At 42.5% G+C, this 26,844-nt stretch overlaps 2 protein-coding genes and 1 pseudogene across 9 annotated transcripts in view; 1 reads left to right on the forward strand and 2 right to left on the reverse strand.

The window, feature by feature from the left end:
* Positions 1-141: 141 nt before the first annotated feature.
* RUFY1 (RUN and FYVE domain containing 1) lies at positions 142-26,840 on the reverse strand. Of its 7 annotated transcripts, none has more exons than XM_083428531.1 (18): positions 26,274-26,840; positions 16,920-17,093; positions 15,844-15,961; positions 14,299-14,400; positions 13,559-13,682; positions 12,939-13,000; positions 11,877-11,942; positions 11,106-11,175; positions 10,359-10,460; positions 9,791-9,907; positions 9,310-9,477; positions 7,640-7,737; positions 6,571-6,690; positions 4,906-5,035; positions 4,259-4,353; positions 3,104-3,152; positions 1,803-1,880; positions 142-863 (listed from the first exon to the last, which is right to left on the reverse strand). In XM_083428531.1, exons 1-18 carry the CDS (start codon positions 26,572-26,574, stop codon positions 723-725), a joined length of 2,115 nt encoding a protein of 704 aa, XP_083284657.1. In that variant the 5' UTR covers positions 26,575-26,840; the 3' UTR covers positions 142-722. The 7 variants fall into 7 exon arrangements, with proteins under 7 accessions (XP_083284657.1, XP_083284658.1, XP_083284661.1 ...); XM_083428532.1 differs by having other exon boundaries at positions 16,920-17,090; positions 26,274-26,692; XM_083428535.1 differs by having other exon boundaries at positions 26,323-26,456.
* LOC310672053 (cytochrome c oxidase subunit 4 isoform 1, mitochondrial-like) lies at positions 22,253-24,322 on the reverse strand (annotated as a pseudogene). Its single transcript has one exon. The product of its transcript is annotated as a cytochrome c oxidase subunit 4 isoform 1, mitochondrial-like (transcript).
* Positions 26,170-26,844, forward strand: part of ADAMTS2 (ADAM metallopeptidase with thrombospondin type 1 motif 2) — a 331,712-nt gene continuing 331,037 nt past the window's right edge. The window contains exon 1 of the mRNA XM_083428527.1: positions 26,170-26,540. The gene's annotated coding sequence lies outside the window, so the exon portion shown is untranslated. The remainder of the gene's footprint in view (positions 26,541-26,844) is intronic.

The following is a 26,844-nucleotide window of genomic DNA, read 5'->3' on the forward strand; positions in this document are numbered from 1 at the left end:
GACATGTTTGTTGGCTTCTGTTCTACACCATTGCAGTTCATATCACCACCTTGTAAGCAAGTTTTGCCATATGAATTTTTTGCACGTGGTTGAAGTCACTGTTAAATCTGAATTGCAAGAAACTTGCAAATATTGATGAACTTGTTTAATTGCATTTAAGTCTTTATTGCGTAATCACTATTTTGTAGGTGCTTTAGAAACACTATATACTCTATTTACTTTTGAAGTAAAGGCACATTCTTTATACATTACTTAAAAAATTATTACGTAGGGGCTAAGATTGACATTTTTTCTTTAACATATAAATCTAGAGGAATTTTTAAGTGGAGCTGTTACAATAGGTAGAGGGATTAAAGTGTTGAGAAAAGTAATGTATTTTAGAGGTCAAATGTACAAATGTCAAAGTACAAAGTTAAATACAAACGATAGCTTTTTACATCTTAAAAACAAAACCAGAAGTATGACCGCATCTCAAGAGTGCAGCACATTGAGCACATTTAGAGTTATCTCTGGCACTTGATTCTATGCATTATCAGTTTTTATTATTTTTGTAAGCCCAATTTGTATAAATGAAACCTCATGTCCCATTCTATCATGGGAAACTAGTACCATAAGAAAGTTGTGTGATACATACTGGTGGCATTTAGATTCCCAATAAATCCTATTACACATTTGGTTCATTCTCGGTTTTAAATGATTTTCCTGTGGGCAAGCCAATGTCTTTAAGAAGAAGATGAACATCTCTGAAGCAGTAAAGTGTGGCAAGTATCACAAACTCGTACAGGCTTTGGATAGGATGGAAGTGCAAGCTCATTGCTGGAACAAGTGTTGCAAAAGATGTCACCGCAGTTTCGACAGTGGTGCTGCAAAGGTAGTGAAAACACAGTATTAGGACTATAAGCAAAAGCAATTCTTAAATATAGGCTCCAAATCAAAGGAAACTGCAAGTCTCGCTAAGATAAATGGAAATAAAGTCAGCCCTCACTCCTGAAGTGCTACAATAAATAAGTTTGGGCTGAAATCAAAGGAGAGTTGTAAACAACATAAAGCCTATGGTCTCAATCAACAGAATGCATTTCAGATAATTTCGTATTTATTATCTAGGGTATAAGTATGGTTTCCCGGCTTTGTAAAATGATTCTAAATTTGCAAACTTAACATAGCCCCAAAGGAGCTGCTCCTTAAAAAAAATATTAAAAGATTTCTCAGTTTACAAAAGTACCACGTTGCCTCTTTTTTCACATTTTCTACAGAACAGTTTCATTTGATCTGAGACCTTGGTGTTGTGGGATTTTGGAGCAGTATTTTGTATATTGTGGATACCATCCCCTTGCCGTGTCCCTTTGCTGTTAGGAGGAGGTTTTCAAAAGTGGTCAAGTTGCTGCTGATTTTACTACTGGATTGTTTTGAGGAGGAGCTATTCCTTTTGTACAGGTCTGTACATTAAGATAATTCAACTGAGGAAATCATTCCTCAGCGGTGGCACTCCAATTTTGATATACATTCCCCAGAACATCACTTAGTATCAGGTCTGATATTAAAACATAATAGTATCCACCAAGTACTTGTTTGCTGATGCACGTCTCGGGACTGAACTGGGCTGTTACAAATCTAAACTCCACAGGGTGTAAAAAACCATTAGTAGATGTGCTTCAAGGTTCAACTTTACTTTTTCTGCACTTTCATCCCTGATGCTCCTTGTTGCTGTTCTATAAAGGGAGGTCGTGCTTTAGAAATTGCTCTCCAAGATACATGGAATAATTCAGAATTTTACCAGGAGGCTTGTTAGCCCTTTATATTACCTTTCTTCTTGAAATGGAAAATTCCTTCTCACATTGTTTACAGTGGGTTGCTTCGTCATCTTTTAGCCATGTATGACCCTAAAACAAAATGAATTATTTCAATATACAGCTTCTCATGTAAGACATCAGTGAACTGTAGGCTTCAAAGTGGCTGAATGGTTGTCTAGGTAATGTTGGCCTAGCCATAGCATCAAGTATATCTAGCATTCCCCCCTCCCTGCCTCACCATAGGACGCACTTTTTCCCTCCTAAAAAGCAAAGGAAAATGTGTGTCCTATGGAGCGAATGCAGGGGGGAGGCAGGTGGGAAAAGCCCCCAAGAGCTCCGCACACAAGCTCCGTGCGCTCTTGCGGGCTTTTCCATAGGAGGGAGAAGGGACTGACTGGCCGCATCAGTCCCTTCTCCCACTTCCCAGAAAAGCCAGGAGAAGCTGCGATCTCTTTAAAGGGGTTGTGCGGCTTCTGCGGGCTTTTGCGGGAGGTGGGGGAATTCCCCCACTTCCCAGAAAAGCCAGGAGAAGCCGCAATCTCTTTAAAGGGGTTGCGTGGCTTCTGCGGGCTTTTGGGAGAGGTGAAGGAATCCAACCACCTCCCAGGAAAGCCAGGAAAAGCCCTGCGCAGCAGCTCCCGGCAAGGAGAGGCTGCACGGGGCTAAAGGGGAAGCCAAAAAGAGCGAGCGGGATCCATCCCGCTCGCTGCCTTGGCTTGCTCCATAGCTGTGCGCAACCCCTCTGGCAAGGAGAGGCTGCACGGGGCTATGGATTCTTTAGCCCTGCGCAGCATCTCCTGGCAAGGAGAGGTTGCGCGAGGCTAAAGAGGAAGCCAAAACAGTGAGCGGGATCCATCCTGCTTGCTGCCTTGGCTTGTGCCATAGCCGCGCGCAACCCCTCCGGCAGGGAGAGGTTGTGCGCAGCCTGTACGCTGCTCTTTGGGGCTGGGGGGAAAAAGTTTTTTTTTTTCTTGATTTCCCCCCCTAAAAACTGGGTGCGCCCTATGGTCCGGTGCGCCCTATGGTGCGAAAAATACGGTAAGCTGGTAGGTACCCTATCCACACTTAACTAGGTGTAAGTGCCAATCGAACATAATGGAACTTGTTTCTGAATAAGCATCCAAAGAGCATGAGAAAAATAAAAAATTAAGGTATTTAAAAGCTGCCACTACAAGTTTGAAAATGCTACACTCCTGATAACTGAGGCAAAGTATCCCATGCTAGCAGGGGCAGAGATGCAAATAATGAAGCAGCAGCAGCAATCACCAACCAGCTTGCTAATGAATGCCAGAATGCTGTTAAAGCTGCAATACCTTTAATGCTTTATTCACTTCTTTAATATCTTCCATCTTAAGCTTGGATCTAGAAAAAATAATAAAATTAATAGCAACATTTTACATTTGTATTGTGCTTTACAGTATTCAGGGGACACCACATACACTGTATGGTGATCCTTACAATAACCCCCGCAAGGTCCATTATTATCATCATCATCATCTCCACACTGCAGATGGAGTGGGGCTAGCGAAGGGTGAAATAGTGGTTAGTCGAAGGCAACTTGGTGAGTTCATCATGGCAGAGGAGTGTTTCAGACCAGTGACTTCCAATTTGTAGCTCATCCTCTTACTGATATGCAAGCTCTCAGACTGGAGAAATGGTTCTAGAAGGAAACACATTCCAAATCGAAGGGACCAAAAAGTTGCCTTGAACCACCCATATTTCCATCCCAGCAGCATGTTTCTGAATCACTTGCTCCCTATGCAGCATCTTACTAACTTTTAACAGCAGCATCCTCTATTGTTTCGCGCTGTGCAATAGCAAGGTTTTCTCCCCCTCTCGTAATAATAGGAACCTGGGGCCATCCAATGAAAGAATACTGTAAGATTTAGGAAGACAAAATGAGGTGCTGCTTATTCAGAGCTAAAATCACGGAATTTGCTCCCACGAAGGAGCAACTTTGATGACTGAAAGACAAATTCATGGCTAAAGCTATCCAAAGCTGCTGACCATGATGGCTATGCTCTACCTCCAACCCTAGGGATCGTATGCCTCTGAATGCCAGTTGCCAGGAACTACAAGCAGTTCGCACTCAGATCCTGCTTGTGAGCTTCCCATAGGCATCTGGTTGGCCACTGAGAACAGGAAGCTGGACCAGATGGACCTTTGATCCAGCAGGTCTGTAAATTATGTTTGAAATTGGAGTCACATGGTGTGCATCCTCCTGTTTACAGCTGCGCTTCTGCAATTTGCTGCAGGAAACACTGGCGTAGCCGTGACAAACAATTGCCATATAAAACATGCTTTAGTTGAGATTCCTGCATTGCAGGGAGTTGGACTAGATGACCCTTGGCAATCCCTACCTACTCTCCAATTCTATTATTCTTATTTTACACAAGTTAACTCAATAATGCATCTTCTCTGGGAAGGAGAGATGAACAGAAAGGGGCCCAATATCAGAACATGCTTACTGGCTAAGGTGAAGCCCCATTTCTTGAAGGGCTTGCTCCTGTTCTTCGCAGACCTTTTCCAATTGCTGCTTCTCTTCCTGCAGTTTTCGCAACTCCTATAAAACAAAACACAAAAAAGGCTATATAATTTTCATTAGGGAATTCCTCTTCCTCCTCTGCTATTTTGAACTTGACTGATAAGATCTCAGCCTTATCACTTTTAGGTGAGGGAGAGAAAAACTGACTACCTGCCGTTTGCAAAAATGTATTACCTTGCTATTAAGCCAATGAATGGTTGACTTCGCCTTAACCATTAAGAACAACATTCCAATATGTCTAAAAAACCTGCGTGTGGAAAGGCTCCTAGTCTTAGCCATGGCAATGTTGCCAAAAGACTGGCTTTACTCAGCCTAAAGAGGATGCTCACTTGATCATTTGCTGATCAGAGAAAGAACAGTTCTTCCCTGGTCGTTAAGTGTTCTTGAACCAGTAGCTTACAACGACCCTGTACCCTTAAAGGAGAGAATCTGCCATGCTACATACTAGTAGAAAGGCACCTGAGTTACTTCCCCACGTTTCCTGTCCTGCATTCTTCAAGTTGATGCCCTACAGAGGTTCAGGACTACAGCATTTGGTCTGGCTACAATTTGGGTTTCCAGCTCACTTACTTTTTTTAACCCTTCCACTTGCTGCAGTTCTGTTTTTAGCAAAGCTGTAGTGTCCTTTTCTTGATGCAGCTGATGTTGCAGAGTCTGCCGCTGCTCTTTCTCGGATTTTAATTCTCTCTCAAGAGTTAAACTGTTTTAAATTCAGAGACCAAACAAACAAACACCAAGTTAGAAACAAAGCATGTTTAACAGCAGTGTTTACTTCGCTAGAAATTCTTGAAATAATTATGGGGGTGGGGTGAGGTAGCATGCTCCTGATGCCACAAGGGAGGAGTTTTGAATTTCTAGGTAGATAGTGGATATCACTTGGGAAGACAGGTGAACTAATGCCAGTGTACTGGAAGAAGCAAAGATCAGCAGTGTCAAACTACGTCAGACTGGTCATGTTGTTCGAATGCCTGATTATCGTCTTTGAAAGCAACTACTCTATTCTGAACTTAAAAATGGACAGTGTAATGCTGGTGGTCAACAAAAGAATTTAAAGACTCTCTCAAGGCAAATCTTAAGAAATATAGTATGGACATCGACAATTGGGAAACACTGGCCTGCAAGTGTTCCAACTGGAGAACAGTCTTTACCAAAGGTGTCATGGACTTTGAAGACACTCAAACTCAGGACGAAAGGGAGAAATGAGCTAAGAGGAAGGCAGGTTTGGCAAACCCTCACCATGATCAACTCCTGCCCAGAAATCTACGTCCCCACTGTGGAAGGATGTGCAGTTACAGAACTGGCCTCCACAGTCACCTACAGACACCGTGAAGAACGTGTTCATGGAAGACAATCTTACTCAACGACGAGTGATCGCCAAAGATGAGGTAGAGAAAAGCTTATGGAAAGGGGTGGACAGTGACTTTCCTGCTTTTGCCTCTCCCTAGCAGCCCCAGAGATGTCTATGAAGATTGGGGCCCGCTGAAAATGGGGGGGGGGGGCTGTGGCATGGGAGGGGGTGATCCCTGCAAAATTGAGCAGAGGCACTTTCCACAAGCAAAATTCCAACTCACGGAAGGCCTCTATGTCCACTTTTAAACAATTGCTCCTTACCCCTCAACCCCCTCCCCCACCACATATAGCAGGGGGAATCAAACTTGCAGAAGCTTATCTGGGGCTGCCAGGGGGATAAGGAGATGGGAAAGCCTGCTTCTGCCCACCCCTTTCCACTGGCTCTTTGCTGGATCCAACTGAGTGGCTGTGATCCAGAGAGCTACTTTAGGCATGTGAGTTTCTGGGTGATGTTTTCTTTTAACAGCACAGCCTCATTTTGGAACATCTCTGTTTCACGAGTCATTTGCCATGTTTCTTGAGCTGAGCGCTGCTAAGAAATCCAAATTCATAGGCTCCTTTGGGACATGCACGAAAATAGCTATGCAGTTCTTCATTTCTGTAGTCCCAGCCAATAAGAGTGGCAACAAGTTAAACCAGGCCCTGCCCTTAGAAACTACAGGCACAATCAATCCGAAGGAATATATGGAAGAATGCATAAGAAATGACAGTTCAAAACGATCCCAGCTCCCATATCATATTAGAAAGTTTAGTGTCAACTAATTTGCTACGCTGATGCATCATGTTAGCTTTGTGGCTAGCTGATTTTGTGAGGCATTTAAGCTGTGAATTAAACGCCCTGTTTCCAGGAAAACCAAGGATAAATAATACATAACACAAGGTTACCACTTGTTATCCAGCTGGATTAGCTGCTGTTTCAAGGTCACAATTTTGCCACCCAGTTCTTGTTTCAGTTTGACATTTTTTTCTTCTGCAACCTGCCTGGCCTTTTCTGCAAGCTGCAATCTAAAAAAGAAAAAGACACACACACACACACACACACGTTACATAGAACTATAGTAGGCTTTCCCTCTTGCCTACCACCTTTGAACACACCCTTGTCATGCATTAACATGTTATATTATGCACAAACATTTCATACCATGTCAGTAGCTACTGCAGGGTAGGTAGGTCGGCCTTCAGCACTCTGGTCCACAAGGGTCTGTCTAAGTTACCCTGTCTAGCAAGGAGACAGATGTTCACCAGTCCTAGCCTGAGCTTGGGGAAATTGGGCCAATAAGCTTATGTCTTCAGCTCCTAAGGAGACCACCACTGAACGGTGCTTCAGTGAACGGTCCTAACAGCTATTTAAGCCCCATGTGCCCTGATGGATTGAAGTAGAAAAGGCAGCCAGGCAGCTCATGCCATCAACTCCTGAAGGGACCATCGAGTGGCCTGAGAGAATCCTGTTCTATGCTTTTAAACTGTTGTTTTAGTATGTTAAAAGCATAAATCACCTTAGGGTGCACTGGCAGAAACGCGGCATATAAATGAACAATTCTCTTAAAAGTACAACTTGCCTTGCAGATTCATCAGTTTTCCACTCCGCCCAAGGGCACCCCAAGCCTCCCCTGCATGGCTCTCTTCCTTTCCCTCCCCTGATTTTCCCACCACATTGAACTTTCTCACATGTCTGCCTTATCCTTCTTCAGCATCTAGCACAGGGGTGAGGAACCTCAGGTTCAGGGGCCAAATTAAGCCCTCCAGGGCTTTCTACATGGCCCTTGGGAGTCTGGCCATGCCACTCCTGATCACAGATAGGTAAAGGGGATTACAGGAAATAGGTCAGTGGGTCATCCATGCCTTTCCTAGAAATATGTTGTGCCCATGAAAGGAAACTAATATGGACTTTGGAAACATTAAAAATTGGGGAATTAGGCAGGTCACAGCTAATCAGGCCTGTGGAAGGGATTACCTGCCCTCCATCTGCTTGACAGAAGACATCATTTGATCCGTTTTGCCTTCAAAGGATGATATTGCTTCACTTTTCTGCTGCAACGAACCTTCTGCATTCTGGAGGGAAAGAATCAAACGGCTCACTGCAAAATTGTTCTGTGACTACAAAACCCAAAGCATTCCAGGTCCATATATGATTAGCTTAGTAATGAAACAGGTCAGGGACTTCATCATGTCTCCCTCTTCATACTGAAATTGGTTTTTTTCCCACTTCAAAAGGCAGAGAATAAAGTTGCCTCACTACTGTAATGCTAGAACAGGCAACCTGGAGGCAAGAATCAAGGAATTGGCTTAACCTTGGGATCGAGAAAAGATGAATGAGACATTTGAAAATAAGTTTAATACCCCACAGCCTCCCAAAAGCTAAAGCCAAATTAATACAAGGAAATCACTATTGTGCAAGCCCCATCCTACGTCTATATACAAACCACGTGAGTCTCTCACATACTTTTAAGGCATCTCAGAGGGGGAAAAAAAGATTAATGGGATTCTCTCACTGACCCTTAATACTATCTATCATCCAAACAATAAGCAGAGATGTACACAGACATTGCAGTCTTCAGACCTCCTGGACAAAACAAGTGACTGAAAAACTAAGCTGATTAGAGAGAAATCAAGAGCCATGTTTCCCCGGCTGTCATGGCTAAAGAATGTTTAGCTAAGCAATCTCCTGCCTTTCAACTGCATCATGTTAAGAGGCCCTTACTTGTAAGCAGGAAGTTTTCTTTTTCTTCCAGCCACTAAGAATGTGAATGAATGTTGTGCTCACTATACATCATTGAGTACATGAAAAGCGCAGGAATCATCTTATCAGCCCTGTCAGTGGAAGCCCTGCGCAAGGACTTCTGTTTGGGCAATGGGGATCCCTCTAAACACACGCCCTAATTGAGTCAAGGCGTGTCATGAGAATCCCCACTCCAAACAGAGTGCAGGGGGAGAAAAGGGGGGGGGATTGTTCAAATTACTAAGATGAAATGCTTATTGGAAGAGTGCAATGTTAAATTCCACCAAAAAGGAAATATTCATGCAAGGTTGGTTGGGTCTACTCAGAATCCTGACATTGTACCTAACAGGGTGACAAATCCCCACAATAAAAATTAATGTAAGAAACTTCTATATAACTGAACCAGAAGGCATATGCAGTTGAGACAGAGGGCCATGGTTTATGAAGCTAGGAATGAGCATCAGGTCTGTATGCACGCTTCCTGCCATGCTCACTTTGGTTCATTTGGGTGCACTGGGGAACTCTGGTTTAAACAAACCAGGATCTCTCCACTGAAGCCAGCGTATAAGGGGAAGGAATAATGTGTGGGCTTGGGCAGGCCACTCTCCTTTTCAGTTCCCCATTTATAAACCTGAGCACAATAGTGATCCTACGTCAAGGGTAGCCAGTGTGGTGACCACCTGTGTTGGGGACCATAACTCCATCACGTCGGCATGGCCAGCAGTCAGGAATGATGGGAGTTAAAGTCCAAACATATATGGAGGGCTGCACACAGGCCACCCCTGTGCTACAACACAGGGCTGTTGCAAGGACGAAGCTAATTATCAGAATGCACTGTACACATTTAAAGTGTTATGCTCATGCCTAGTGAATAGGTTGCTTCTCCATTTACTTAACAAATTTACCTGAGATTTATTAAACATCTGCAAATTGATAGCTTTAACTTCCTCCAGCTGCTGGCGAAGGGCCACTAAAGTGTCTTGTTTTTCATGAGTATCTTTCTCCAGGAGCTTCATAGCAATTTCCATTTCTGTTTTCATTCCAATCTGCAGCTCCAGCTCTTTTTCCAGCTCCTTTAAAAATAAAATTCAAATCTGCATAAATAACAAATATTTTCTGTTGAGCTGTGTAAAACCTGACCTGTGTGAACTTGTGAACTTGTGTTTTTATAGACTGTGTGACAATGGCTGGAATCAAAAGAAGCTGAAGGTTGCTTCTGAAAGCATGCTGACACTATTCTGCACACCCCCAGTAGTCCCCACCCCCCTAGTCGCAAAGAGGGATCAGGGGACCCTTGGCACAGCATCCAAGCAAGCTTGCTATGATGGTGCATACAGAAACCGAACAAACAATGATTTACTCCATTAATGAATTATGGTGTTTCACCGTTCGGATTCTTTTCTCCTCTTTCAGTTGCTTCCAGACATCACTGTACATTTCATCCAGGCCTTGCCTTGACTGCTTGTATGTTTCCAGTTCAACTTTGGTGTCCTGTTTTGTTACCTAGAATAAAAGGTTATTTGAGAAATCAACCTGTTGGTAGATTAGAGTAGGTAAGTTTCTCACAAGAGAAATTATATTTATTTAGAAATTATTTTATATCTACAGACGGTATTAACTACAGGAAGATATGTGTCTCGTATTATTGTTGTTTTATTAATTTATGAATTGTCCTGAATATATAAAATAATCTACCTGGAAAAGCTTGTTGCAACAAAAATGTTTTCAATTGTTTCTAAAAGCTACAAATACAGAGTGCCTGTTGTATTTCAACTAAGATGTTCCCCGAAACAGAGGCAGCCACACTGAAAGTCCTTCTGCAGGCTCCTGATATTTTAGGGACTTAAAGGAGACTCTTCTGCCCAAAGTGACCTACAGAGGTATGCTAATGTTTAAATGGAAAACAACCTCCTAGGTGGACCTCCACACACATCAGCTACATACTGTATCTGACCTCGACATGCTTTTCGCTTCGTTCACGGATTAGTTCATTTTCTTGCTTCAGCTCCTGCTGCTCTTCCTGAAGTGCCTTGATCCGATCAGTTGCTGCTGCCAGCTGACAAACAGAGGTGGGTGTGAGAAGAGAGAAGGCAAACCACCATGCATCATCTGGATGAATATTTAAAAACATCCCATTCAACTGCAGCCTGAAATTAAGACCAGGCAAGCTCATATTTCATAATTCAGTCACTAAGCTGGATACACATAACTTTTATTATTCCAAGACAGAAACTGGCAAGTTTTTCAGTTGATGAACATTCCTTTCAGAAAGGATGCATGAGAGGGAAAACTTCTCAGTCTTAAAATGGTTAAGTCTTTCTTAGTTCAGACACTGTGTAAGCGCTGTAGCTCAATGGCAGAGCAGTTGCTTCTCCAGGTAGAGATGAGAAAGGCTCCCCTCTGAAACGCTGATGACTTGCTACTAGTCAGCGTCAGCAACACTAAGCTAGATGGAGCAATGGTCTAACTTGGTATAGAAGCAGCTTCCTATGTTCCATGTACCTTTAGGTTGTATACGAGGGGAAATGAACTATCTGGCTCTCCTCACCATGACCTTTCCAGCTTCCCAATTCATATCAGTTTTGCTCTGCTCAGGAAACCCATTTGATAAGATTCGCAGTTTCAAGAAGGAAGTCACTTCAAAATTTTCAAAAAGGAGCAGGCACCAGTAGTGACTGAAATAAACTTGAGCACCACAAACCTCTTCTTGGAGCTTTGAATTGGTCTTCTCTAGGCACTCTATCTTGGTCTGCAGATCTCCAACAGTGCAACTGAGACAAAAAGATTACCAAGACCCGCTTAATACTTGCCACTCAAAAAAATGCCAAGTGTTGAAGGGAAGTCTAAGCAACCAAGATTTATTCTGTTGTCCCCCCCCCCCCCCGCAACACTTAGCGCTCACAGTTTAAGAAAATTAATGAAAAATATTATTGGATTGCAAATATGGGGGTTTAAAGTAGGGGACAGTGGAAGACAGGAGTGCCTGGCGTGCTCTGGTCCATGGGGTCACGAAGAGTCGGATACGACTGAACGACTAAACAACAACAACAAAGTAGGGGAGTTACAAGGCTAGCAGAAGTAGGTGCCAGAAGAGCAAGATAGTACAGCGGTACCTTGGACTACAACCATGTCAAACCCGGGAGTCCATGTCCCATTTTTTGGATTACAACCCATTTTTTATTTTTATTTTTGGATTACAACCAATTTTTTGGGGAGGCCCCATTGGTGAAAGCGTGCCTTGGATTACAACCTGTTTTGGTTTACAACTGGACGTCCGGAACAAATTATGGTTGTAAACCAAGGTACCACTGTACGAAGAAAAGGGGCAGATCCCTCTGAAGGAATAAGCATGAAACCCTTTTTTCAATAGTATAGCATTCCTTAAACTGCTGCCGTAGCTAAAGCTGTGATTTTAAACATGGGGGAGGGGAAGAGGACAGGGGGAAATCAAGTTTTCACCAAGGAAGCCTACCTTAGATGGCGGTTAAGTTCTTCTACATAATGTTTCTGATCAAGCACAGCAGTAATGCCTCCATCTCTGATATTGAAATAAAGATGGTATTTTAAAGAACGACTCATTTTCTCAAGTGCAACATTTATATTAGAGACATTCCAGAATGGCAGCCATATAGGTTCTCTCACAGCAAAATCAACAGGAGCTTTGTGGCATCTTAAAGACTAATAAATGCATTGTGGAATAATTTTTTGTGTGGACTATAGTCAGTTTGCCACAAGACTTGTCATGTTATATTAGAGGAACGTTATCATACAAAAAACTACATATGCATTATATATGCAAATGCTCTTCCTTTATTAGGACCAGTTTGGTGTCAACAAGATGTGCAGCTGGATTTTTTAAAAAATGATAGTGGACAAATGACTCCAGGGGGTTAAAATCAGCCCCACGTTCTGGCCAGCAAGGTCAAATTGCAGCTGCACCCAAAATAGAGATGCTGAGAAAAACCATTATCAATATGAAAAGATAGCACACCAATGTGTAAAGACACAAAGAAACTGGGTTTTTAAAAATTAATTCTCCACACATTTAAGAGCAGGTAAAAAGCACAGTTTTAAAAGCTCAGTCAGAAAAGCACCCAGGACTGCAATTGATGCAGTTTTAATGCATTGTTATGAATTATACATGTTATACAAATATAAAATGTACAGGTTTTCTATGCAGCTCGTCCAGGTTCCCCAGTTAGCAGAGCATAGCTCCTTCAGTCCCCATTAGTTCAACAAGATAGGTGTGTAGGACCTGTGTGTAGAAATAGGGGTTGGGTAGAGGATGCCTGCCCTTAAAATCACATTTGAGTGGAACTGGAGGGAAGGCCACTGAAGCCAGAATTAGCATGTTTGATCCTCTATATATTTCCTCTGCCCTATTTTTTTTTTGTCAATAGCCTTTCTATATTCCATTTCTCCCACTCCTCTCATTCTCAGAAAGAACTAAAGAAATTCCTAAATATGGATTCATCTACTTTAATTAAAAACTCTATTAAACAAAGATTAGGAACATAAATTCAACCTTACATACTCTTTGCTATTGTCACTGTTTTGTGTATCTTTAAGGTACAGGGAAAAATCAATCACTGCAACCTGAAAAGACAAATAAGATTTATTTACAATTGAATTAAGTGCCTCAACAGGATTAGCTATGCTTTACTTTTTTTCTTATCCTCTCCTTCACATTCTAATAAATGAGTTTTAAGGGAACAAAGCACAGGAGGCCAACTTTTTTCAGCCTGGGGGATGCATTCATTCTTGACCAACCCTCCATGGAGTGCACCAACCAGTGCTGGATATGGTCACCCCACAAAATGGAAAGAAAAGAAACCCTATGGCTCATAGTACAAGAAGTGCTTTTGGAAATGCTACTCATAGGGACTCAATTCACACACAAAGACACACAGTGGCCTTAGCACAGTAGGAGGCTCTCCCATATGGCAGTGAGTAGGGACAAGTGGCAGATATCAGGTGTCCAACCTTGAATGAGCAGAATTGCTTCTGCTTACTTAATGCCACCATATGACCCCCCCCCCCCGGCTTCAAGACAGATTTAGACTACTAGGATAATATAGGCCTGAACTACCAAAACCCAAGTTATTCCTGGTCTACAGGGTGGTTTGTGAATGTTAAATATTACTCCTAAGTTACCTGGGTGTCCAAATCTTCTCCTTTTAAGCAGAGATTTGCATCAATGACATTCAGTCCCACAAGCAGACCAATGATCACAGCTCCTTCCTCTTCCATCATCAAGGCATCAGGCTCATAAAATTCACTAGGAAAGAAAACAGATAATTTAATAACTATTGTGGGGGGTACTGTATTATCCACCCAATTAAGAACAATTCAGTAAAGATTATACTGAGCTCAGTCCTTCCTATCAACTTTATGGTCAGAATACAAGCACTAGGCTGAATACAGATTTAAAAATACAGTGGTACCTTGGGTTACATACACTTCAGGTTACAGACTCCGCTAACCCAGAAATAGTACCTCGAGTTAAGAACTTTGCTTCAGGATAAGAACAGAAATCGTGCTCCGGCGGCGCAGCAGCAGCAGGAGGCCCCATTAGCTAAAGTGGTGCTTCAGGTTAAGAACAGTTTCAGGTTAAGAACAGACCTCTGGAACGAATTAAGTACTTAACCCGAGGTACCACTGTAATAGTAACAGAAGGGAGATAATGCAAGCTGGCGTTCTCCCTCACCCCACACCCTGTGCAACAGCAGCCTCTGAAAATCTTCTCTCAAGGGTTGGGAGACACTGGGGTGGGCTGAGGACTGCCAGCCCCCTTTCCATAGGCTTTTCTCTGGATCAAACTCATTTACTTTAGATGCTTCCCTGTGTGGCAAGATGTGTTATTCCAGAATAATAATAAAAAGTTCAAAAGATACCTCAATAGATTCTTGTGGTCCAGGAGTACTTTCAGGTAGTCTGCCAGTTTCTTTTGCATCACAGCAAGATAAAGCCAAGCTCTGCCTCTTCCAATTGGGGTCCTACAATTCCACAAGGACACCAGGTATCAAACATGCTATCCACTTGGTATATAAAAATGCATCCGATAAATGTTTCTGCAGTTTACCATGAGGACATATTTCCTGCAGCAGATAACTGTTTATTATATGAGCCAGATAAAAAACATTTAGGCTTACACATTTATTCATTGCCTTTCCTTTAACTGATTAATTAGTGAATTACCAATTAATATAAGTACTGTAATACCCAGTGCTTTTTTTCTAGGGGTACGCATACCCCTAAACATTTTGTGAATCTAAGTTTGGCCTCATTGAAAGGCAGTATTTCAATATGAATAGGAAAATGAGAGTACCCCTAAATAATTTTTTTTAAGAAAAAAGCACTGGAAATACCTTATTACAGAAGATTTGGAAAGAACATTTAAGTAAAGGAAATATTGTCATGAAATTCTACCCTTATTGACCCATAGCAGATTCCAATGTATAGTTAGTAGAGTAAAATCTTAAACACTTTGCAGGATTCCAAAAAAATAGACCAGAGGCAATTAATACTTCATCCAGTAGAGCTTTACTGCTACTGAAGGCAAATGAACATAATGGTCACAAATCCAATACATTCAGGATTGGCACTGTCCATAAGAAATCCAGTTGCAGCAGACTTAACTTAAACTTACAATAACCTATAATAAGTCTAAACCTTAATACTAAGCATATACCACACCAGTAGGAAAAGAAAGAGAAAAAGTGAAACCCAGGCTCCTTCTGGCCTATTTTTATAGTCAGCATGACCTTGCCAGAAGAGATAAGAAAACCAGTTTAAGCCAGCTGTACTCGGCTTCTCTGAAGGAATAACCAAAACATCATGAACCTTCTGCTTGTTTCTTTCACACAGAGAGGCTTCCGGAACCCTCTTGAATTAATTCGAATAGGAAAGATCTCTACATATCAGATCAATACTTTCTGTACTAAGAACTGCAAACTGGGAAAGTTTGACTACTGGGAAAGTCATATGGGCAGGTCTAAATAGTTAATATTGAAGCAGGTCCTACTGAGATCAATATTACTTTTTGCCAGTACCCACTTTAATGTTTCCCTCTGGCATCTGACACCTGTTGAAAACCCATTGCTCTGAATTGGCACAACAATTCTTATAAAGAAAGAAAAAAGAAACCTGTAATAATTTTGACAGTCTTAAATGTAAAACGGTATTGGTAAAAGCATTAGATGACAGGAAAATGTAGCTAAACTGTCACTGTATACAACAACAGCATTAGCACTGAAAACCCCTGTCAATAAAGGATAATTTCAGTGAAACTTTCCCCATCTTTTAACTTGAAATTAGCCCATCATCTTGTTAACAAATCAACCCATAAAATATTATGAAGGTACATGAATACTATTAGCAACCTCATTCCTTATAACAATTTGTTTCCCTAACCTCAACCTGAATCTTTTAAAACTCACTTTAACTCTGGCAGATTTCTGACACTTGTAGCTAAATCTGATGCTTCTGGACAAAGTTTCTCCACCATCTCTAGAGGTCCAAAAAATGATTTGTTTTGCCCAATGAAACTCTTCTTAGCTAGATAAAAGGGAGGCAATGGAAAGGAAATAACGTTGCTTTATTTCAGTTTAATGTGTGTAAAGTAAAAAGGTTCACAACAAATCAATGAACATAAAGCAAATGTCAAACACAGAAAGCACACTTAACAAGGGAAGGAGTAAGCATCATTAAACATAGTGGAACTTACTTCTAAGTAAACATGGATACGCTTGCATAATTAAGGTATTTTCACACCTCACATTCAGGCTACAATTCTGCATACACATACCTGGAAGTAAAACCAACTGAACACAGTATGATAATACTTTCAAGTAATATATGATTGTGCTATGAAGTTCTTTGTAGGAAAACAACCCCCCAACTTTGCATTCTGCAATTTTATTGTAAAACTTCTGTGGCTAGATTGAACATTTAGTTTAAAATGGCAGTCCATCTCTGTCACGCAGTTACTACATTCACATTTGCAGACAAGTAGCAGGAGGAAGGGTTCAGAGTCATCTTTAGTGCCACACACAACAATGCTCTCAATGCTATTAAACTTGTTCCATTTCTCATCCTACAGAGTTCTAGACCAAGGTCTGTAAGTGGTCCAGCAGATGCGCTTTAATGCCACTTCTGTTTCCTTAGTAATAGGTAAATTGATGAATTAATCAGGCTATGAATTCCACTTCAAACACATAATTTCTTTTTGCTTTATCTATTACTCCTTTTAAGCATTTTCTCGTGACATAAACCACACATTTTTTAATGACTTCTAGAAATATCTGGTGGTTAGCCTGCTTATGTGCACAGTTAAAGCAAAGATCCACATCAATTAAAATACTCTTACAATGCTATCCTATATATGCCTATTCAGAATTCAGTGGGGGATAGTCCCAGATAAACTGGTTAAAGTCGCAAGCCTATAATCAAAGGCACATACATAAAAGGATACGAAAAATATACTATTTGAAACCAATATTGGAAGGAAGCTCACCTTTAAGTCCATGCTTGAGACAGTGTTCCATCACAACAAAGAACTGTTGCAAGGGGGGAAAGTCTGAATCAAGGGTCCGACCCAAACTCAGAGCTGACTGGATTAAGACTTTAACACTCAATTTCATCATGTTCATGAGGTTTGAACGTTCTTCCATCATGTGGTATTTGGCTGCTGAACAAATGTAGATACACATACATATCAGAAAAGAAACTGATGTAAGATTAATAGACTTATTCTCAAAACATCAAACGCCACAAAACACCATCTTGCTTCATAGTTTAGCACAACAGAAATATGCCAGAGGTGGTGGTGGAGGAGAAAAGAGGTAATAGAAAAACCAAAACAATCCAAGATTTGTTCCGTTCATATATCAGGAACTATATATACACCTCTCTTGTTATGACAGTGAATGTTCATGAAACAGATGCACTCTAGAAAGGGTTGAAATGGTGCAGTTAGGTGGCGTGTGTGAGAGAGAAATAGAGACATTTAACAAACCAAGGAGCAGTCACAGACCTTTAAGGTCTAAAATACCCACAAGCATTAAAACACGCCGCTTATTCCCATCCCAATTTCTGTTAAAAAGAAAGCAGCGAAAACATTTTTGGTGCAATGTTTTAATTCTATTTTGTGTCTCGTATGAGAATGACAGTCCTAGTTATGCCCAAATACACACAGAAGAGCTCATAAGGATGGTGACACAGAGAAACAAACACCTGCCAGTCAGACTAAAAGGGAAGCCCCCGCGGATTCTGCCTTGGTACGACCCGCGTTCTGCAGTGAAAAGGAAAGCATCTTAACTTCACAGGGAGAAGGATCAGAGCAGCGAGATCAACGCTGGAAGGAGGGGAGCAGAGGAATAGCCGCTTCCGAGCATGTTTTGCCTTCTGCTCTCCTCTGTAGTCTTTTTCTGGCTCACACACAAACACCTGCATTTTGGCAGCTCAGTACTAATAAGCTTCCCGCAACGTGGGTTCCCCAGGGAGGCTCCCACCCACCACCATCACTTATACGACCCCTAAGCAGAGGCCTCGATAACCCCCTCCCCCCTGCTTAATTCCCCATTGGTATCTCACCTTCACCTGGCGTTACCAGAGCAACACTTCCCTCCCCCTCAAAATCCAAAGAGAGGCCCTTCATTGGTTAAAGGCACCCAAGCCGCTGATCGCCTTCCTGCAAGCCAATCGGAACGCGCGGTGCACAAGCCGGTGTCTCGGATTGGTCACAGCCACCGACCTGCCCTCCCATGTTCCGACCGGCCAGGAAATGGTTTTAAGGCCCAGCCGCTACCGCAGCCCTCATTGGGCAAACGGGGAAAAGAGGCTTTGGGCAGAGGCAGCACGACACTGTAAACAAGGGAGGGGTGGCGCCATTTTAGTTGTTTGGTCGCTGTTACTTTCTTAAAGGCCTCCTCCTCTCGTCGTGGAAAACCAAACGCGAGGATAATAGTACTATACTGTGTTTTTACACTTGCGTGTATTTTTCCCCTGTAGCAAATTATGATTTTTCCCCACCTTCTCCCACTCACCTCAACGTCATTCAAAAAGCTTAGGTGGCTGACAAATATAATCTTTTTCAAGACGCTGCTAGACAATTTCATGTGTTTCAACTATATGGGGGAAATGCTTTCCCAGTTTGAAATAAAATTTGAACTGTTGTCAACAAGGTAACACTAGAATTCAAATAAAAGTCAAGACCTCTAAGAATAATTAACAGTACAATTTCAGCCACGTAAGTGGCTTTTTAAACGAACCACTTCGTTTCTGTTAGGCACTTAGCAAAGCTGTATGTTTAATTCAGTTTCAGCACCTGGGACTATAAGGGATATACTGTATAATATTTTATGTTTCGTAATTATATTGCAGCCTTGTACAGTATTAGATATGTGTTCCTAATGACACTTTATGGCGAAATTTCTGGTGGATGAAGTGAACACAAGTCATGTGAAGCTGAAATAATTTCTACTGAATTTACTACATTACGGTTATGGTATTAAGGTGCTTAGGTACTTTGCCTGCAGTGCAGCTAGACAGAAGCAAAGCATTCTGAACTTAATATGGTTTTTGCAAGCTTTAGGAATTGTAAAAACGGATCATTCACTATTTTTAGGCTTAAAATTAAAAATGTCAAGAGTTCTGGTTTGCAAAACTGCAGCAGGCAAGCCAATGAATTGATAGTCACCAACGGACTGATACTATAAATCTATGCATGTCTCCCAGAAGCAGGTTCCACTGAGTTCAATGGGGGCTTTCTTTCAGATGTGAGCATAAAACTGCAGACTTAATCAGAAGTAAAGGCCCTTGCAATGGCTGGGGTGTTTTGTTATATTTGAGAGACAATTCCTTAAATGAAGACTATTTTAGAGCATTTGAGATAATTTGAGTTGCATTTAATTTAAAACAGAGTCACAGGCAGCTTTAAGCATAAAGGCAATTTATGTATACAAACTGAAACATTTAATGGTAGTAGTTCATATAGCACTGTATAGAATTGATAACTTAAAAGTTTAAGACACTTCTGAAATTGATAAAAGTATACATATATTGCTTTCTCAAACATGCATAGTCTGATCTTAAGTGTGTATTCATACACAACTCCCTCTTGAGTCCACTGTAGCTTCCTTCAAAATAAGTGTGGGTAGATTTGCAGGCTTGTTTATTTATTAGAGTATTTACAAACCACCAACTCATTAAAAATATTATGGTGGTGTATAATAAAATCATTAAAACATCAAAAAAACCTAAAACCATAAAATACAGAACAAAGGACCAACAACCTTAGTCAGAAACAACTTTAGTTGCTTTCATTGGAGCTTCTTTCTAAGTAAGCATGCCCAGCAGCCTGAAACTCACAATAAAACATTTCACAGATACAATAATCTGCCAGCAGTTATCCTTCAGCAGTTTACAGTGGCAGAACAGATCAAGTATAAAAAGTGTGAATGTACAAGCAACGATGAGGTGTTTTTATCTTTTATTTTCTTGATGGTAATTCTGAAACACTCAGTTAACTGTGATTGTGCAGAAATCAGTGAGGGAATATTTCGGTTGCATTGCCACTTTTTATTGCCATAAATTCCAGTTGTGTTAGTTTAAGGTAAAGGTACCACTGACCGTTGGGTCCAGTCGTGGACGACTCTGGAGTTGTGTGCTCATCTCACTCTATAGGCCAAGGGAGCTGGCATTTGTCCGCAGACAGCTTCTGGGTCATGTGGCCAGCATGACTAAGCCACTTCTGGCAAACCAGAGCAGCACATGGAAACACCATTTACCTTCCCGCTGGAACTTTGATGTGCTTTCGAACTGCTAGGTTGGCAGGAGCAGGGACTGAGCAACGGGAGCTCACCCCGTCACAGGGATTTGAACTGCCAACCTTCTGATTGGCAAGCCCTAGGCTCAGTGGTTTAGACCACAACGCCACCCACATCCCTTTTTGTGTTAGTTTATTGCAGCAAAAATCCATCTGCTTAAGTGGACCGTAGTCCACGAAAGCTTATGTCATAAAAAATAGAGCCACAATACTCGTCATGGTACTTTAACTGAATCATATAAATTTTAAGAATTCCTACGTAAATCAGAATTCATAAAAAGTTTGTAGCACCTGCATTTCTCAAAAGCCTGATAAGGCTATTTTCTTACTTGCTACAAAAAGTGCATTGTCTGCCCATTTGGCAGTGCATCATATGGTTTAATGCAGGGGTAGGCAACCTAAGGCCTGGGGGCTGGATGCGGCCCAATCGCCTTCTCAATCCGGGCTGCGGACGGTCCGGGAATCAGCATGTTTTTACATGAATAGAATGTATCCTTTTATTTAAAATGCATCTCTGGGTTATTTGTGGGGCCTGCCTGGTGTTTTTACATGAGTAATAATAATAATAATAATTTATTTATACCCCGCCCATCTGGCTGGGTTTCCCCAGCCACTCTGGGCGGCTTCCAACAAAACACTAAAATACAATAACCTATTAAACATTAAAAGCTTCCCTAAACAGAATGTGTGCTTTTATTTAAAAGGCATCTCTGGGTTATTTGTGGGGCATAGGAGTTCATTCATATTTTTTCCCCTCCAAAATATAGTCTGGCCCACCACATGGTCTGAGGGAAGGTAGATCGGCCCACAGCTGAAAAAGGTTGCTGACCCCTGATTTAATGCTCCAGTAATCAAGATGGGCTTGTTAGCTTAGGTGGGGTGGTACAATAATCCAGTTAGTCTTTGTCTGTAAGAATATAAAGAACAGCCTTGCTGGATCACACCAAAAGTCTTATCTAGTCCAGCATCCTATTCTCATGGTGGTCAACCAAATACCTATGGAAAACTTACATGATTTAAGACTACTGGAATGGCATACTATTCTATTTTTAGGTTTCTGTGTATTTCTAGGTACTTATATTTAGTTGTAGGGAATTTCTCCATGCCCTTATTGCCTTCTATTTCTCCAAAATATTTTACACCATGGATAAAAAATACAGTGTCTTAAAAAAACCTGAAGTTTGTAACTAATGTTAGTCACACTCAGAGTAGAACCATTAAAAATGATGGCCATGACTAACTTGGGTCCCTTCATTTCAGTGGGTTTACTCCAAGTTGAACTTCAATTGATACAACCCTAACAAGATTATTTTTATTTTTTCAGTACCACAATATTCTGTTTTTGCCATAACACAGATTAACACAACTATTCATACAAATCCTGCATCCCAGTGTCGGAAAATTGTTTTAAGTTCCAGGACTAAATGTTTAACCAGCTTTCCAGTCCTTTGCAGGAATAGAAGAATGATAAAACAGCCCAATGGGACTTATTCTCAAGTGGTGGACATACTGTGCACAGTTGTTTGGGAGTAAGCCCCAAATAACGCAATGAGGCTTGCCATTGAGTAAACATGCACAGAAAGGAACTGGTAATTTGGCAAGACATTTGGGTCTCCTAATTTTCCTACATAACTGGCTTGATAGTAACAGCTCTCTCTCACATCTTGTTCCCTTCCAATTAACTTAAGAGTTACATTTCTACACTAGGAGATCCCTTTTTCTTTACCCTTAGAGTGATTTTTTTCCTACTGGAATTTGATAATACTCCAAATATTATATATAAGACTAGTAAAGGTAAAAAAGATAAAGGACCCCTGGAGTAAGCTACAGTTGACATCCATCAGCCTTTATTTATAAATGTATGGACTTTTAATAATTGAAGAAAACATTTTGGTTGCCTAGATTTAGTAGTTACAACTTTATGCTCTATTTCTACACAATTACGTTTTTATATATTCATCTAAGTCATTGTCACCTGATACAGGCAATCGGTGCAAGTCATTTTTTTAAATTTTTTAATATTCAAGCAAACCAAACATTTATTAAAGGTTTCTCTTTCAATAGAGGGGTATTTTCTTCCCCATACACAGAAGCAGCGAGGTCACATGGAGATGAAGGAATGGTTTCAACATTTCAAGCCGGAACAGGAGTGGCGGTCCCTGGAGTGCATTTATTTTTTCCATTCATTCTTTTCGTAGTCCACTTGTCCGAGAAGCCATCAATTGGGTTCACTCTCATATCTAACATTCTTTTGGTCTGCATGGCCTCCCACTCATCTGTGAAAGTGTGAGGGATTGGCCCAAAAACATACATCCTTTGCCAAATGACAACAAAAGCAGTGAGGCCTATAAAGAAGAGTGTCCCACCGAGAATAGTCTTCCATTCAGATGACCCCTTTTTCACTTCAGCAAAGGTCTCATTGAACTTGATGCGGTACAATGCAACCTTCTCAGCAGAAGAAAGGGCAGTCCTTCTCTTTCTCCTTCAGGGCCTTCTGCTCCGAAGAGAGACTTTTTGTAAACTGAACTTCAGGCAATGGAACATCCCGACATCGATGTAAGCTGGCAGGCTGAAATCTTCTGGTTTTGCAAAACCATGCCCATGGGCTCTCACACAGACTGAAGTGGAAATGGCCCACTTGCCAAGAAGACTAAATGCCCAAGAAGCCAACATCCTGCCAACACCAACCACAAACCTGAGGCTGCTCGTGTCCTCTAAACCCCGGAGAATGAGGACGGAAAGAGGGAAGGAGAGGGAAGCGGAAACCGGTGCAAGTCATTTTTCAACTGAACTAAACTCCAGGAGAAAACAACCATTCTTAAATACACAGAATTATAGAACTGTAGAGTTCCCAAGGTATCCCAAAGGTCATTTAGTTCAACCCCCTGCAATGCAAAAATTAAAATACTAAAACAGATTAAAATTACCTGAGTTTTCCAGACATCTATACATCAATATAGATGGATGAAAGAAATGTTAATGAACTTCAGAATAAATAAAATGCAGTCTGCTACTACTGTTTTATCTTTTGCAAACCTCTTTGTGATTTTCTACAATCAAATGGTGTATAAATTTTAACAAACAAAGAGTTTGTTGGAGTTTAGTTCTTGAATCTATTTTCAGTTCCACACCTCAACACTAGAACATGTGAAGGAGATGAACTCTGAGCATGCTGTTTGCATCTGTCTGCTTCGAGAGGCAATGCACCATCAAACCACTGGGAGAGTTACAGTGCTTCCTGTGACTGTAGAAACCAATATGGGAGAGACATGTTTTATTGCAGCAGGGAGAGATGAAGGTGCCTGGTTTTGCTGTTACAGGTGTGCCATGGCATTTCTTTTCTCTGCACTCCTCATAGCAGCCACTTCTCCGCTGGTTGCTGCTGTGGATACATGACCTGAATGTCTGTCTCCAGGCATTATGGTAGTCTGCAAGAGATTCCCACACGGCAGAGTTTAATGTTGCCAGCCTTCACGTCACACTTGCAGACATCTTTGTAACACAGAGTTGGTCTGCCAACAGGCCTAGTGCCTGAAGCCAGCTTCCTGTAAAGCACATCCTTGGGGATGCTGACATCTTTCATTCTGTGTATGTGACCAAGCCAGCATTGACCTCGTTGAGAAACTGTGAAAAAACTTGGAATGTGGGCTTAGAAGAGCACATTTTTGTTTGAGATTGTCCTGCTATGGGATGCCCCAAATCATCTTGACACAGTGCATATGGAAGGCATTGAAGTGTTGCTCCAGGCAGGTGTTAATTTGGCCATCACTCATTTCCATAAAGCAGCATGCTCAACATTCAAGCCTGGTCATTAAGCATCACATTTTCCCATACCCTTTTGGGGAGACAAGCCATTGCTGTAGCTGCTGTACCAATACACTTGTCTAGCTCAGCATCAATGGACAGGTTGCTGGTTATGGTGGAGTCCAGGTAGACAAAATTGTCTACCACCTCATGCGTGCGGTCACCAATGCTGATGTGTGGAGTGCTGGCAATGTTTTGACCCAAGATATCGGTCTTCGTAAGGCTGATGGTAAGTCCTAACTCCATGCAGGCTTGGACAAAATGGTTGATGAGTCTCTGTAGAGTTTTCTTGCAGTGGACTATCAAGGCTGCTTCATCTGCAAACAAAATTTAGCAGATGATAACCCACCACACTTTTTGTTTGGCATGGAGACGTGACAGGTTGAACAGACACCCTGTCACTCCTTGAATGGAAGTGCACACCATCTTCAGTCAAACAGAAGGCATGGGAGACCAACAGGGAGAAGAATATGCCAAAGAGAACTGGAGTGAGAGCACAGCCCTGTTTCACACCAGTATTAATAGGGAAGGTATCCGAGGATGAACTGTCATACTGAACGGTGCCACACATGTTCTCATGGAAGGACATGGTAATCTTGTAGAGTTTAGATGGGCACCCTATCTTGTTGAGCAGTGTGAAGAGTCCTTTCTGGCTGACAGGGTCAAAGGCCTTCATCAGGTCTATGAAGGCAATGTACATAGGGCATTCCTGCTCTCTGCATTTTTCTGGCGCAGTGAGAAAATCATGTTGACTGTTGACCTCTGAGCTCCAAAGCCTCATTGTGACTCAAGATAGACCCTGTCAGCAAGTGACTGTAATCTGTTGAGAACTACATGCGTGAAAGTACTCAGCAAGCTACTGTAATTGTTAGTCATGGCAGTCACGTTTGTTCTTGTAGAAGGTCACACATGTCTTGTGGCACAGATCCCATTCCCCAACACTGCAAGAGAAGTCCGTGGAGGTGAGTCATGAGCAAATTGAGGCATGCTTTCAGCACCTCTGTTGGAATTCCATCCTGTCCTAGGGCTTCCCCACATACCTGAGACAGGCAGAGCCTGGACGCTATCAACAGCTGTGTTGAAGACTATGTTTTCCTGTGAGTACAGTTCTTGATAGTTCTCTGCCCATCACTTCATCTGCTTGCTGTGGTCTGTGATGGTCTCTCCAGACGAGGTTTTTAGTGGTGCAGTTTTTTCTACTGTTGGTTCAAAGGCTTTCTTCATGCCTTTGTATATTTTGTGAGTACTGCCACTGTCAGCAGCAAGCCAAATGCTCTGACACAGGTTTAGCCAGTAGTCACTGGCACATCGCCTGGCAATCCTCTGGGCGTTGTTCCTTGCACTTCTCAGTGCAGCAAACATCTTCTTGCAGGGGGCACACTTTTAGTTCACAACAGCCTTGTGCTTTGCAGTGGTAACAGGCTCCATGTTCTAAACGCTGCTCTCTGCTGTGCAGAGTGGCTTTTCTGTATCTGTGACACCAAGTACAAAGCCTCAGTCTGGAATTTGGGGGGAGTGTTTCTAGGTCAATCAAACAAAAGTACATACAAAGAGCCCTGCTGGATAAGAACAAAGCCTATCTGCCTCTTATACTGGAGGCAATAAATAGCCATCATGACTAGCAGCCGTTGGTAGTGCTTTACAGGGCGGGGGGGGGGGGGGACGGTAGCAGAATAATGGATGGAAGATAACACTATCTAAGTCTGTGACCATCACCAGCTCTTGCGGTAGCCAATCCCAGAACAGAAGGTGTGTGAAGAGGTACTTCCTTTTCCCTGCCCTGAATCTTTGTTGAACGTGGCCCATGGTTCTAACATCATGACAGACTGGGGGCGGATTCTCACTCTGCTTCTGGAGTGGAGAACCGCAGCTCCCATCAGCACAAGCGGCCAGGGATGATGGGAGTTGTAGTTTAGCAACATCTGGAAAGCGGCAGCTTTCCCCACACCACGTGCGTTTTATACGTTTTCTATCATGTTTCCCACATCCTCCACAAATAAAAGGGAAAAAAAACATAAAGGTATCCATCGTATGGAGGCAGCCTTGACTTAAGCCTAGCCACCTCCTTATGTTTATATTGGCTCACACTGTAAGAAAGTATTCCCTCCGCCGGGCGACCAACGCTACCGCCCCCACCGGCAGTTTAGGAAATAAAACCACTTGCTGCTTCTTCGCACTCCTCCCGCCGCCCCCCTAAAAAAATAAATTCAATATCACAAGCAATAAGCATGGCCCTACTTGGGTTGGCTGGGCTGTCATTGCTGGGCGGTTTGGGCACGAGTCCTACCAAGGCTGCGGACTTCAGGGCGCTCCCATAGCCGGCTGCTAAGTTTTCCGAGGCTTTCTTGGCCAGCGAGAGGATGGGAGCCGGCCACCGCGAGTCCTCGGCCGGCCTCTCTTTGCCGCCGCCGCCGCCCCTCAGCTCAGGCGCGCTGCCGGGGGTCCGGGCGGCGGCGGCGGCGGCGGCTTCGCAGCCCTCGCTCTCTCCCGCGGCGGGAGCAGCAGGTACTACTTCGCAACTCTGCCCTCCTTCAGCCATCTTTGCTGGGTCATATGACGCGAGTCAGGAGCCCTCGGGCCTCGGCAACTTCTTCCTGTCCCTCTCGGGTCCCTCTCGCGGGCTTCCTCGCCCACAGCCCTGGTGTGGCTGCTCTGCACTGGCGCCGAAGGAGGAACTTGGGCGGGCTTACTCCTGAGGAAGCGCCTCTTTCGCGCGCGCAAGGCGAAGCCGACTTTTGCCTCAGGAACTTCGCCCCCTTGGGCTCGTTTGACGTGGGATTCCCGCGCTGTCAGGCCGCAACCCTGCACT

Source organism: Podarcis tiliguerta, assembly GCF_965153285.1.
Source record: "Podarcis tiliguerta genome assembly, chromosome: 2".
In the NCBI taxonomy this organism is placed as follows: domain Eukaryota; kingdom Metazoa; phylum Chordata; class Lepidosauria; order Squamata; family Lacertidae; genus Podarcis; species Podarcis tiliguerta.